We start from the raw sequence: 14,396 nt of genomic DNA, 5'->3' as shown, positions 1-14,396 counted from the left end.
TGCATTTCCCTAGTTGGTAGAGATTGATGGAAAGGACCTGCATGTGTGAAAGCCAAGTTGTTGGCCTTAATATCTGAAGTGAGGAAATATTCTGTGTAGTATTTTTCGAGATTCGATTTATGCGCGATACCATGGAGATACTTAATCCATTTTTTCCTATGGAAGAGGTGGAAAAAAACATGTATTCTAATGGCTTGGGTTAGTCCTAAAGTCAAAAAGGTAAAGCACTTCATGAGGAGTATGTGGCTCCCAGCCTTGAAAGTAATAAAGAATATATAGAGCAGATAGTGCTTGAATTCCATTAGGAGCTATCTAGATGGGAGAGACATTGAAGTAATCTGCTACTAACCGGAAAAGGGATGCAGTGAGATAGTAGCTCCTAGGAAAACGTGTTATCTAGACCAGGCACGGTAGGGTCCACCAGGATTATTTTCTCTCTGGTGAGGTCGCGGGCATATCACATTTACTCCTTCAAGGCGCGAAGCCTGAATGTGTTTATCGAGTATTTTGGGGTTGAGTTTAGAAGGTTTGGCTATGAACTAAGAAGGTGTTCCATCTTGATCTTTTCTCGGTTTTAGAGCAGCTGATTGCCGAATCTCAGTTGTGAAGTTTTGGGTAGTCTTTTTTCAGGGCTTACTAGCTTTTTGGACCTGGCGAGGAGGTCTTCAAGAAGCTGCAGTTTGAGCTTCACTATGTTCCACTACCTTTTGTGTCGCCCTTCGAGCCACTTGAGGATCTTGGTCTTGAGGAAGTCGATTAGATTATTTCACCCTCATTGGCGGATGTTGAAGCTGTTGATTAAGAAACTGTTCTTCGTGAAGGAAGTATAAAGACGATCGGGGAAGGATTTTCTTAAGGCGACGAAGGCGATTCTCGGGATTACAACTGCTAGGAGATTTGGATGAAGAATTGTTACTTTGAGGAGTGTCAATTAACTTGGGAACTGAAGAATTAGAGTTTGTATGGTTGTCACCTCCCCTGTAGTCGAAGCGATCCATCTACAAAAAAGTATGGGAAGGTGAGTGAACCAAACAAACATGAATCAATCAATGCAAAGAAAAAATATTTATTTAGTACCCAGTAAAGTATTTTCTGAGTAATAAAAATATTTTTTACTCCCCAGATAAACATGTATGAGAGCAATAATAATAATCAAAGAATTTTGGTGCTTAAAATGCATGAAACATTTGTTTACAAGCCCAAAGACTTATGAGCATGCGCGTCCGAGTGGATGGGGCGTGTATCCGATTGGTGGGTGTGCATGTCCAAGCGGGTGAGTGTGCGCATCCGAGTGGATGGGCGTCTCCGATTGGTTGGTGTGTGCATCCGAGCGGATGAGCGTGCGTGTCCGATCGGTGGGCGTGTGCATCCGAGAAGCCTAGTGCGTCCGACGGTTCGCGTCCGAGGGCTGCCATCCGAGAAGCCAATGAGAGGTGTCCGAGGAGACATTGGCTAGTCATCTGAGCAGGCGCCCACCCGAGCGGATGGGCCTTGCGTCTGAGGAGCTCCTTAGGTGTCTGATCGGTTAGGGGTAATTAAAATTCAGGTTTATGTGATAGAGGTTAAGGAGTATGGTCCATAAACATATTTTCTTGATTTTGAACTAGGGAAACAAGATCAAAAGGTGGAATGTGAAGAGTTCATGAGGTTCTAAGGGAAGACCAATGTCCTTCAAATACCCATAAACCTAAATTTGCAATGTGGGATGGAAAATCATTTTTTCTTCAAATTTTCATAAAATTGGAGACCAAATTTATTTACCCATAGCCTAAACTACATCAAAACAGCTACAAATTACATCATTCATCAAAGATTCATACACAAATCCAAGAGTGCATTCCAAAAAGAGGGTTTCGACACATATAAAAGTCTAGCAAGCTTTTATGTAAATTTTGAAAGCTTAAAAAGCTTACAAATGTAGATGAGGAAGAAGAATTTACCCAAATATCTTGAAGAGTTGTTGATTTCTTGAAGGCTCCTTAGATGTGCTTGAAGAAATTTGAGCCTTTTTTGGAGTTCTTTGGAGGTTTTGCCAAGGGGAGAGTAATGGTTGTTTACGAGCCATTTTGCTTATGAATTGTAAGCATCTATGGGTCTATTTAAAGGGAAGAGAGTGGAAATTTTCACTTACCCTTAAAACTCTTAAAATTCTTTTGCTATTCTCTCCCCCATGATTGGGGACAGATAACTACCATGATAATGGTCTAGAGAGTTCAGTAGTGGTTTGTTTGAAAAGGCGGGAGAATGCGGAGAGTCAGTTTTTTTTTATGACCTTGGCAGCTAAGAAAAAGTTTATTATGTGAGTAAATCATATAATAAACTTGGGGGGCAAATGTTATCCCCAAAATTTGAATATGATGACCTGGCAATCAAAAGTGACAAGTGGCAATGAATGGCAGGGCAAAGGTTTGAGATTAATCTTCGGAGTTGTGATATTACTGGACATGAAAATTATTTATCTGGTTTGGAAGTGATTTGAGTGACCCAGTAGAATTTATGTCCGACCGGTAAAGATTTTTGACTGACCAGTAAAATATTCTAGCCGACCAGTCATTTGTTTTGGCCGACCAGTCAAATGTTTTGCCTAACCAGAAGAGTGTTTTGACCGACCAGTATCACTTCAGAGAGCATGGTTGGCCAACCAGATAGATCAGAAGCTCAGCCTATGACTCTTCAGCAAAATTTCAGTAACGACTTCAGTTAGAATCATCCGTAGCTACAACGAGAAACTCTCAGATATCCCGAAGAAATCGCATATAGTTGTATTTTAAATTTGATTATTAATTAAATATTGGTTAGAACAACTGAATTATCCCGATTATTGAGGGACTTTAATTTGTACGATCCATGAGCCTATAAATAAAGAGCTCATGGCATCATTGAGGGGATTCTAATTTGATTTTTTATGTCTAAGCTTTTGGGAACTCGAGTATTCTTGAGTGATTTTTCTGAGAGAGAGTTTGTATTTTTGAGAGAGAAATCTTGCACTTTTTCATTTATACTTAAGAAACTCAGTTGACACAGGTTCATCTGATCTTATGTGTAGATCTATATATCACAACTCCAAGTACATTAGGCTATTACCAATAAATTGGGGCTAAACCACTATAAAACTATTGGCGTTGTATTTTTTCTTGAAGGTTTACTGTAGTTTTGACATCTTTTCGTTGTTGGCCAAAATTGTGGTCAACATAACAATAAAGTGTCCATTGATATAATCGTTACATACAAATTAACCCTTTGATAATGGTTCATAATTAATCGGGAATAAAATTACCATTTTACTCTTTTAATTATATCTTGTTTCCTTAAGTACCATTGACTTTACTAGTGCAGGTTAATTCATAACTAAATTATGAATTTGAGCTCAATAACCTTTCAGTCCCAAAAGTCAAACTTTAAGAGAACCATTATTCAATCTCTTACGAGAAGGCATTGATTCCATATCTATATACTATGTCCCCAGCCATTTACATTAATGAGTTCCTAAAACAAAAGTTTCTAGCCTGATCATTCTGACAGACCCTAATGAGTGAATCAAAGAATTCATATAACATAAACAGAAGTTCATAGTAACTTCAGGATTAAGATCTATTTATATATGATCATCATACGATATATTTTATTAATACTTCGAAACAATATTTAACTAAGTATTAATAAAAATATCTTGTCCAGTTCTATATATTCTCTAATATATAAAGTACATCCACTAAAGTATCCTACTACACTAGTAATCCGGATCTAGATCACACGTATTCATAATACTAGTGGACCATACTTGCAGTAATTAATCTAAAGATTCCATAACTTTATTTTACTGCGAACTATTCAAGTTCATTTATCTCAAACACAATCCCCTCATAACAATACGTGGTTGAGATCACATATATGAACTTAGGAATTTTTTTTTATATTTACTTAATATTATAATAGAATAATATAGTCCATAAAATATATTCAAATCAAATTCAATTCATTTATTAATTTCTTAAAACAATGTCTACTACATATGCTTTCAAGGCATAATTTTCAACACCCCAGTCGTGGCTCAATGATGGGGTAAGCCATTTATACCTAATGTTAAGAAATTCTATTTTGTTTTCGATTTTACAAGTTCTGTTTCCATTGACTTGATGGGAGATCGATGGGAGCTTGATAGGAGCTCGATGGGGGGTTACATTTGATGGACGTATCTCAATAGTAGCTCAATGGGAGCTCGATGGGGGAGGGGGTATATAGGATAGGCGCTCGATGGGGGGTATATTGGATAAATAGGGCTCGATAGGAGCTCGATAAGGGGTATATTAGATCGATAGAGCTCGATGGGAGCTCGATATAAGCTCGATCGGGGTATATTGGATCGACAGAGCTTAATCGGAGCTTGATAAAAGCTCGATTGGAAGGGTATTGACTACATTTTGTTTACTGTTTGAGGTTAGGTCGATTAGAGCTCGATAAGAGATCGATGAGGGGTATAGGAGCTCAATATTGCTCGATATGGCTCGATAGTTACATGCTTTAGCTGTTGTTTACTGTTTGAGATTAGCTCCACATGGACTCGATTAGCTCGACGTCTAGTTTGACATAAGCTCGATATGGCTCGATTATAACTCGATTTATTCATTTCTGCACTATTTTTCACCCCCTTCTGCTGGTCTTTGCTAACTTCTTATATCGTACTCTCTTTGTAGCATATTGATGCGGCACAACACATGCTTTGTATACGTCGTAAGTATTTTCCCACGACATATCGCCAGAATGCTGTTGTGATGAACATTTATTTCTCACAAGTGATACCTGCCCGATATGATCAGTATAAGAAAATTTTCAACAAAACAAAGCACACGTGGGATTCTAACGTTATGTCCATGTTAACCGGCATTGAGCAGCAGTTTCTGGCATCGTTGGGAGGAGTTGAGGTTGTATATTGGTGCCAGAACTATGAACGGCAACATTGGTTTGCCATTGATGCTTCTATTTCTAGTTTGTCTCTCATTGTTTATGATTCAGACATCTCGGTGATTAGTGACGCAAAGATGGAGGAAATTATGAATCCATGGTGCTTGTTGTTTCCTTATCTGTTGACGCAGAGTATACTGTTCACTGGTAGCTTGATGTTGAAGATTCATGCAGCAGGAAAGAGGCCACATCAGTTCACATGGTGTCGCAAATAGAAACACGAGCTCACTCAGTCAAAGAGAAGGTAACAAACATTATCTTTATACTATATTTGTTTCTTAGTAAAATTATTGTATTGTACACTTAATGTTTATATTTTTTTTTACAGTGGAGATTGTGGTGTGTATGTTGTCAAGCATATTGAGCATCTCATGGCCGACCTTCGATTGGAAACCATCTGCGATGAAAATATAGAGGTGTTCAAGAACAAGTGGACGACTGACTTGTGGTATCAAAATTTGTTACCTTGATGATTGTATATATACAGGGTCTTTACATGTGCAGTTTTTTGTTTTTGGGTTCAGTTGTTCACATTTTTTTGTAACTTTCATATGGTTGTTATCGAAGTATATCGAACTATTATCGAACTAATATTGAGCTTTGATCGAGCAATATCATTTTTTATCCATTATCTAGCTGTTATCGAACTAATATTGAGCTATATCGAACCATTATCGAACTAATATCGAGCTATCTCGAACCATTATCGAACTACTATTGAGCTAAGATTTGAAGTCAGTTTAGAATAAAAGTTTACAACCATATTATTGAATTCATATCGAGCTACTATCGAGTTAACATTGAGTTCATGTCGAGCTACAATCGATCTCATCGAGTTTACACCGAACTTAACATAACTTTTAAGAAAACTAAAAGAAAAAAAGAAGGGAAAACTAGCTAAGTTATTAATACAACATGTCCAAATGGGAAAAAAAAATTATAGCCTAGCTTTGCAATATAGCCCTGCTGTGGCCAAGACCACCACACATACTACACTTGCGCTCTTTGCGAATGATTTCGCCATTCGATGGAGTGTGGTTTGTCTTCCTTCTTCCCACCGTTTTCTTCTTCTCGGCCGACCAACTAGTTGTTTCTCAACGAGAACCCCAAATTGCATTTTCTCTATGTTCTCAGGAACTTCCCAACAGTCATCGTTGCTAGTTGGGTAAATTGTTTCTATGTAAGGCTCTCTCCACATCTCAGTAGTGTAATATGGGGAACACAGTGAACAAATGTTGACACCGCGCAGGATGGCTACAACCACACCATGAACACAAGGGTAACCCTTTATTTGAAACATGCTACAGGAGCATGATTTGGTCATCAAATTCACCTCACCATCACCTTCTGGGTCTACCACATGAAATTCGAACTGTCCAAGAGGGTGGACTTTCAAGTACCTTGATTCATTTGCAATGCCTGAGACATCTTTCTCATATATTGTTGCTAATTTGGATGTGCACTTCTCTACCTCCTCACGACGCGCAACAAACCATGACTGAATTGTGAAACAGATGAATTCCACAAAAGTAGTGATTAGGAAGGTTATTGCATCTCTGGTTTTCATTTACTGCGAGAATGTTCATTTATCTTGTAATAAATCTCCATTAAGGGAGAATAATTGTAATCATCTGCAATTGTTGAGCTTAATTTCTCTACAAACCTATAAATATATAAGGCTAGGGAACACATTATAAAGGATCTAAATTTCATTTCAGAGTGAACCTATACACTCCCTGAAACCCAAGAGAACTTGAGCATTGCAAGTTCTTAGCATCCTAATACAAGTGACTCGTGGACTAGGGTTGATTCACAACCGGAACCATGTAAATATTCGTGTTTCAATCTTCATTTCGTTAAGCTTCAGTTCGATTACACTACAAAAACTGTTACTTTTGGCACATTTTTCCGCCGGCAAAAGTAACGGCGTCAGCAAAAGGTGACGGCAATAGAACTTTTGCGACGCAAAACACCGGTAAAACTTACTTGTAGCGACGCGAAACCGCGCTGGGAAAAATATGGATGCGCCGATGAAATTTTTTGCCATGAATTGTGAAAAACATCTTTAGCGGCACAAAACTACATCGACAAAAGTTAGTGTTTTAGCGACGCAAAATTGCGTGGGTAAAAAATAGGTTTTAAGTGGCGCGCTTTAGCACTGGTAAAGGTGGAGACTTTTATCGACGTATAATTGCGCTGGCAAAAGTATTTTTTAAATTAAAATTTTCATAATGATTTAATTTGTTTTGTAATATTATTTAATTTAATTAGAAATAAAATAAAAATTAAACCGTTATAAATAAATTAAAATTATTTCATAACAATTTATGTTAATTGTGTCTACTTAACATGAAAATATAAAAGTTGTTAAGTAAATTAAATCTCTAATTAATTAAACTTTAAAGAAATAAAAAAGTTCTACAAATGGGTACTGTCTTCCTCATCATCCCCGCCCCATGAGCATCATCGTCACCTGGACCATCGTCCTTGTCTAGATCCTCTTGTGGTAAGTCCACAGTAAAATCAGGAGCCAATACACCAACCTGCTTCAACAAAGCACTGAGCAGAACATCTTGACGCCGTTGACGACTCTCAAGTTTAGTCGTTTATTATGATTTTTCTGCCTATTATCCTCACTTTGCTGCAAAATAAACATTATAGTTACTTAAAATTTAATTATTTTTTTTATAATTAATGTTAATTTTCCTAAGTCTAACAAAATATGGGAAGCATAACAACTATATTTTAAACTATCCCAAAATTTTATAAAACCTGCAAACTACACAGAAAAATATACAGAATATTCCCAGAGCAATGTACAGAATATTCCCAAAGCATGCACAATATAAATCAAGATCAATAACATATTTCAAATCTTTTTTTTTCAATTACATCAAAACAATTTATTTAGTAATTATTTTTAAAAGAATAATATTTAATATAAAAAGTATAATATAAAAATACAATATAATATAATATTCTAATCTATTTTTTAATATACACATAAAGCATTAAAATAAAAAAAAATACATATTCAAATCTATTTTTTTTAATTTTACAAAAACGATTTCTATAATAAATACTAAAAACATATATTATAAAAATAACTTAAACATAGTAAATAAAAAATATATATTACAGTGGGTCGGCAACAGCTCGGGGTAGGCAGTGGCTCGGGGTCGACAAGGCTTGGGGACTCCACAGAAACAAAAAAAAAAATTAAAAGAAATTCAATACATAAGAAAAACTAGAAAAATAAAATACAAAAGTAAAATAAACTTAACTTAGCCCGGCGGATTGGAGGAGGAGGAGGCAGCAAGGGCTCGGGGTGGTGGGGTGCCGATGGGTGATGGGTTTCGGGGTGGGTGGCGATGGAGGCTCGAGGTGGTGGGGTGCCAATGGGTCGTGGGTGGCGATGGAGGCTCGGGGATGGTGGTGGAGGGTGAAGAAAGGGAGAGAAAGAGAGTTAGAAAGTTAGAGTTAGATGAATGGGGAAGAATGTTCGACGGTTGTGTAATATCGCTATGACTTTTGTCGGCGTGTTTCGCTGGGCCGGCAAAAGTCTACAATGCGCCGGAAAAAGTCAAGCCAGAAATCCTAATCCAAAAGGACACCGTTTAAATAACTGAGGTTTTTCCCGGCGTAGTGTAGACTTTTTCCAGCGCAACGAAACGCGCCGGCTAAAGTCTACCCACCAACCTTATTTAAAATGTGCACGGACAGTAATATAAACGTTAGGTTAAACGCGCTGGCAAAAGTACCTAACAAAGGCCCTTTTTAAAGTCCATAATTCTTTGCCGGCACAATTCCTAATTGCGCTGGTAAAAGAAATCTTTATCAGAGCAATTCGAAATTGTGCCGGCAAAAATGACATGCGCAAATTAACGCTAGCAAAAGATTGAGTATTTTCCGGCGACTTTCCCGAATTGCGCCGGCAAAGGCCTACTTTCTTGTAGTGTTAGCTGTTAACAAAAAAAAAAATATAGTCAACACATAAAAAAAAATATAAAGTTATAATTTAACCTTAAAATTTTGAGGTGAAATAACAAAATTGTGCTAAAATAGTAAAATACTAAAAATACTTAACAAAAACATATGATATTATTTAAATTTTATACAAAAATATGGGAAAATTAATCCTATGTAATTAACTTTAAACAAAAAAAATAGAATATATTTTGGGAAAAGTTAAACTCCCATATTTTTGTAAAAAGTGAAGAAAGACATATTTGGTGTAATTTAATCTTTTACTAATATATCAACTGCATTCACATATATTTATTGTGATAAATGAAATATAAATTGACATTTCATCAAGTAAATATCCAGTTTTAAAAATAATATTTGTTACCAAGTCTGTAATTCTATGTCAATAACAAAAATAAAATTTAATCTACTATTTTTTTTAATTTTATAGGAGGAATGTGACACCTCAATTATAAGTGAGGGACTATATCAAGATACTATATTAAATACACAAAATTATATAGAAAATGTATTTTTGTAGACATTATTACTAGGAGGACTAATGCTTTGCTTTTTACCATTTTTTGTTCGTTTAAAATTCAGTGTATTATACAATGACCGTACTTGAGAGAATTTATTAAAAAGAAGAAAAAAAATAGAACAATTTTGTTATAATACTCCATTCCATTGTATTTATTGGAGTTAGGTGAGATATTTTTAGTTTCAAGCTGTTTGAATGCTCCTTGCTGGAGATGATAGTGCCTATTTGACCGAGTCTTTTGTAGGGTCCTTGCGCTGATAGAGTGGAATCTGGATGCCATCCTATATCTAAACAAACTCAATTTTTCGTTTGATGGACCTTACCATTACTTGACTTAATTTAGGCCTTTCGAAGCCCATCTTACCATGTGATTTGAGCTTTAAGTATGTAATCAACATTTTACTACTCTAAGAATAATAATTAACCAATATATGATTTTTTTTCTTTAAAAATATCAATTTTTTTTAAGAGAAATTTAAATTTAATATGATTTTTTTAATAAAAAATAATGGACATTTACATAAATATATGTATTATACAATTTTTTTTTTTTAAATGCATGGTACTACTCTTAAAGCTTATATTAACTTACGGTAAACTACCACTTGGGACTAACTGATCAGGTGGTTTAATGTGTGGATATGTGTGAACGAGGGATTCAATTCCTCTTTTCTTAGTTGCTTCTTATGGCGAACCCCTCTTAATCAAAATAGGGGATGTTCAAGTTTCCAAAGCATCAATCAATGTTTAAGCCACAGTAATGTGCACTAATTTTTTTTTGTTTGTCCTTTGTTACCTGTTTTCTAGTACATTCTGAAATGAATCCAAGACCCTTTTGGAAATTTTAATATAAGAGGCCAAATTGGAATCAAGAAACAAGTGGATTTATCTCAACATTACATTGGACATATAATTATTCTCAATTAAATAAAGGGAAAAAAAAGTAAAATAGATGATGAAGAAGACCTTTATTAGGGTCTACTTGTCATTATTTTAATTGCTTGTGAGCAATAATAGTAGATATTGTAGTAATAATAATAAGCAACTTCATGCATCAATCACGGTCTTTTTCAAAAAATCGCATGTCAAGTTCATTCTAGGCAGCAACGGAACAATGTGTATGTTTCCATTAGACGGCCACAATCACAACACTTCATGACATCAGGCAAGGCCCCACCCGATGGCAGAACGAGGCTGGTGCAGTGGTGTGGCTCGTTGGGCTGGACAGACTCCTTGAGGTACTCATCGAGGGCAGGCACGAACCCAATCTCCTGCTGCCGTGGCTTCCAGAGTCTGTGCTCATTCAAGGCTTTGAGCATATGTGTCCCTGTGCTCCTAACCATTTCACCAATATCCTTACTCATCACAGCCCACCTTCCCTTGCTGTAATCACTAGAGTCGTAGCTCAAAATTACAGTGATCCCTTCCATTATGTGGTCATACCTTGTGTCGTCAAACTTGGTCAATTGTCGCTTGGATTCCAACATTCTCATCAGCCTTAACCAGAAGTAACTTATGAGGTTACGGTCAAGAGTTCTGCTCAAATTCTCTTGCTGGATTGTGTCAATAATGGTCGTCACAAGTCTCTCCTTAGTTTGGCTCTTTCCAACGTAAACACACTCTAGCATGATGCCGGCCTCTCTTGCCACCTTTTTTGCAGCTATTGTGAAATCCCTGATCCACTCCACGTCTTCACCTCCATACAAGCAAATGTGTTTTCCCTCTTGAATCTAGAACACGAACATTTACTAGTTATAGGACCAATATGGTATAGGTAGAAATCAAAGTTAGCCCAACCTAAATATTAATCAAATTAGATCGAGTGTTCGTAGCATGTTTATGTTTTGAAAAAGAAAGAAAAAACAGTAAGAAAACTCACCCAGGCATTCAAATTAGGCTCGAGGTTGTCAAGGAGAAGTTCAACTGACCAGCTCATCTCCTCCCACAACAATTTTTCTCTGTTGACGGTAAAAGGGTAGGCAGCGCTTCCCCAAATGCATATCATGTTGATAGCATCATGGTGCACGATCGAACCTTGTTTGTCTATAACCACAAGCATAGGTTTTTTCTTGAAGTTCCACTTCTCTTTGATGTACCTTCTTACCACCGTTGATACCACCGAAGGATGGTCAATCGAGTGCCATTCCATCTGTTTTTTTAGTGTCTCAAAGAGATTGAGTTTGTCTTCATCCCAATTGTCAAGAATTGGGACCCAAACTATCTCGTTCTGACTATCCATTTTGGTTGGGCTATGCTTCTTTTGCTGATACATTCGTTCCAAGATTTTGTATTCTTGCCCACGCTGGAGATTGAAATCTAGATCTGTAATGAATAGGGCTACAGTCTTGTTGCTCAATTCCTCGGTGGCAACCTAGTTTAGGATGATATATATTCATGTCATTAAATGGTTTATTTATGAAGGAAAAAAAGTTACACATATTGAAGTAAAATTAGAATTTGGTGCAAGCCTTTCTCTTTATGTAGCAATCATAGAGTGCTGGTTGGCCATCCTTGTAGTGGAACAAAGTAGACAAAGCTCTAGTGTTGTCGAGGTGTGGTGTTGTGAAAATGCGGTCAAGCTCCCAGAAAGCTTCATTATCTATTTTCTCCTCTGATTCAAGCACACACACACACATATATTTGTTAGTTTGTTATATATATGGATATATTTGGATGAATGTCAAGAGGGATGTCAATGACACTCACGCATGATTGTTAAACAACGTTCAATTAACTCCACTAGGTGAAGCCTTTTGATGTTGTTTAGCTTGTGAGCCAAGGATGACAGCTCCCAGGACTCCGTCAAGAGACTTAAACAAGAACACTTGAAAGTTAGAGGAAATGACTAAAAGATAGATTATATTTCTAATTAAGTACGGTAATCACTACATAAACTTACTCAATTGGTAAGGAGCCAGTGAGGGCGAACATTTGAGTTGAGGCAACGACTATGCTTCTTATGCTCCAATAAGCAACAGTGGGAACATTAGCATCGGCAGCAATAACTTCAGGGAGATCATAAAACTCGACAAGTTTCTTGGTGGTGTCGATAATTTCCCCAATAAGAGCAAAGAGTGCATCTAGTGTTGGTTTCAGATCGTGAAGATGCTCCAGTATTTCGGGCAATTGCTTAAGAAGAGCAATTGCTTTTGGGAGTGGATTAGTCGTGTAATGCTGAAGAACAAGCCGGAACTTACCGAAAGTGATCATTAAAGATACCAAGACTAGTACAACCTTCACTTCCCAGCTGTAGTGCTTCACTAGCCGTAGTATGTCCATGACAATCACGTGCACATCTACACCAGCCGAGCACTTACTGTACATCTGTGACCATTATATGCAAAAGGTTCTTGAATAAACCAATTTGAAAGTGAACAAATTGAGAGAAATGAAATCTTTGTTTTCTTTACCTCAAGGGAAATTGCAGTGATGACCCTGGCTGGAAGATCAACCACATCCTCATCCGGCACAACAATGTCCCATTGTGAAACCGAACCCTATACATGGAAAGATATATATATATTATTGTAAATTGATCATGATTAAATTTTATAGAAGTAACTATTGTTAGTAGTAAGTACCTGATTAAATTTGAAGATGTCTTCACTTGCACGGTTGAATATGACATCGATGACGGCCAGAACAGGCTGGACATAAAACCCACGCTCGTTAGATTCATGTGTGGCAATGACTTTCCTGCCCAACTCAGTGTCCTCTGTTACACCACCAGCGTGCGCACGGCTCGAACGGGCCTGCCCAAGAAAACTAGAAGCAATGCTCTGATCATGTTTGGGTAGCCCAACCAGCTTGGCCTCCATTTCTTCTCTTTCTCAAGTCTGTTACCGAGCAATGTATGGTGTTGTTTGCCGTTTTGGTTGTGTTTTGCTTTACAACTTCTTTGTGTGGTTTAGATATATGTGTGCATATTTATTTATATATATGCTTGTCTCGAACGTATTAAAATTCACTTTTTTATTTTTCTTCTTCTTGAGTAAGTCTCAGACAAAGGGAATTTATTCTTCAGTAAAGAATTATATGTTGTACTTATCTATCAATTTGGTTGTCATCATTACAAGATTTTGAGGAATATAAAGATATTGACTGAGACTATTACTTTGTTAACTTAGGACATACTGATCTAGTTTTCTTGTCTCTTACATACATATATATATACACTATGTTTTACTTTGTGGATGATGATGGTACTATTGTACTATTAAATTAAGAAATTAAATTAAAGTAGTTATATATCTGTCGTAGTAAATTGTAAGGTTTTTTTTTCATAATTATTTTTTTAACATATTTAAATAAAGAAAATTAAAAATAATTATAATTTCAGGGGAGCTTATGTAATGGATCTTAGACAAGTCAGACCATAATTATAAGAAAAGATGAACACAATGTTGCTATATTAGTAGGGATCTATTCTCACAGCACAATCTCATTGGTTTTGTTAATATATATATATATATATATTTATATATTATATAAATAGACAAAATTAGATAGAAAAGGAGGACGGAGAAAACTCTTAATAAATTATCTACTCCACCTTTTAAAATACCTTCCAAAAATACAAATTTTTTTATTTTACTTCTAAGATTTACATGATATCATACATCAGTTTATCTTTGTATTTCTCTATATCATTTAAATATTATATCTTTAAACATATTTTATTAATTAAAGTAAAATAAAATAATTGAAAAAGAAAAAATAAATAATAAATATATACTAAATGGGAAAGAGAAAGCTTATAAAGAAAAATAATAATATTAAAATATTATATAAAAGATATATAAAAATGATGTAAATGTAGATATGGATTAATTGGAATTTGTGCATATCTATTATAAATATATGTATAAAGGAGCTGATGAAAGATATTTTTGTGAGTTTAGCTAAATATTATAGACAAAGTGTATTA

General features: G+C 35.9%; 1 protein-coding gene and 1 non-coding gene across 2 annotated transcripts; one reads left to right on the top strand and one right to left on the bottom strand.

The window, feature by feature from the left end:
• Positions 1-10,145: 10,145 nt before the first annotated feature.
• Positions 10,146-10,283, top strand: LOC133828447 (small nucleolar RNA snoR137). The gene has a single exon (XR_009891058.1). It is a non-coding gene; the product is annotated as a small nucleolar RNA snoR137 (small nucleolar RNA).
• A 48-nt stretch (positions 10,284-10,331) lies between these two features.
• On the bottom strand, positions 10,332-13,372 carry LOC133822246 (protein SIEVE ELEMENT OCCLUSION B-like). The gene is made up of 7 exons (XM_062254518.1): positions 13,051-13,372; positions 12,880-12,966; positions 12,369-12,793; positions 12,176-12,279; positions 11,938-12,080; positions 11,349-11,840; positions 10,332-11,199 (listed from the first exon to the last, which is right to left on the bottom strand). Exons 1-7 carry the CDS (start codon positions 13,285-13,287, stop codon positions 10,561-10,563), a joined length of 2,127 nt encoding a protein of 708 aa, XP_062110502.1. The 5' UTR covers positions 13,288-13,372; the 3' UTR covers positions 10,332-10,560.
• Between the last annotated feature and the right edge of the window lie 1,024 nt (positions 13,373-14,396).

Source organism: Humulus lupulus, chromosome 3, assembly GCF_963169125.1.
Source record: "Humulus lupulus chromosome 3, drHumLupu1.1, whole genome shotgun sequence".
NCBI classification, from domain to species: domain Eukaryota; kingdom Viridiplantae; phylum Streptophyta; class Magnoliopsida; order Rosales; family Cannabaceae; genus Humulus; species Humulus lupulus.
The sequence above is the reverse complement of the archived record's forward strand: the minus strand, read 5'-3'. Positions and strand labels throughout refer to the sequence as shown.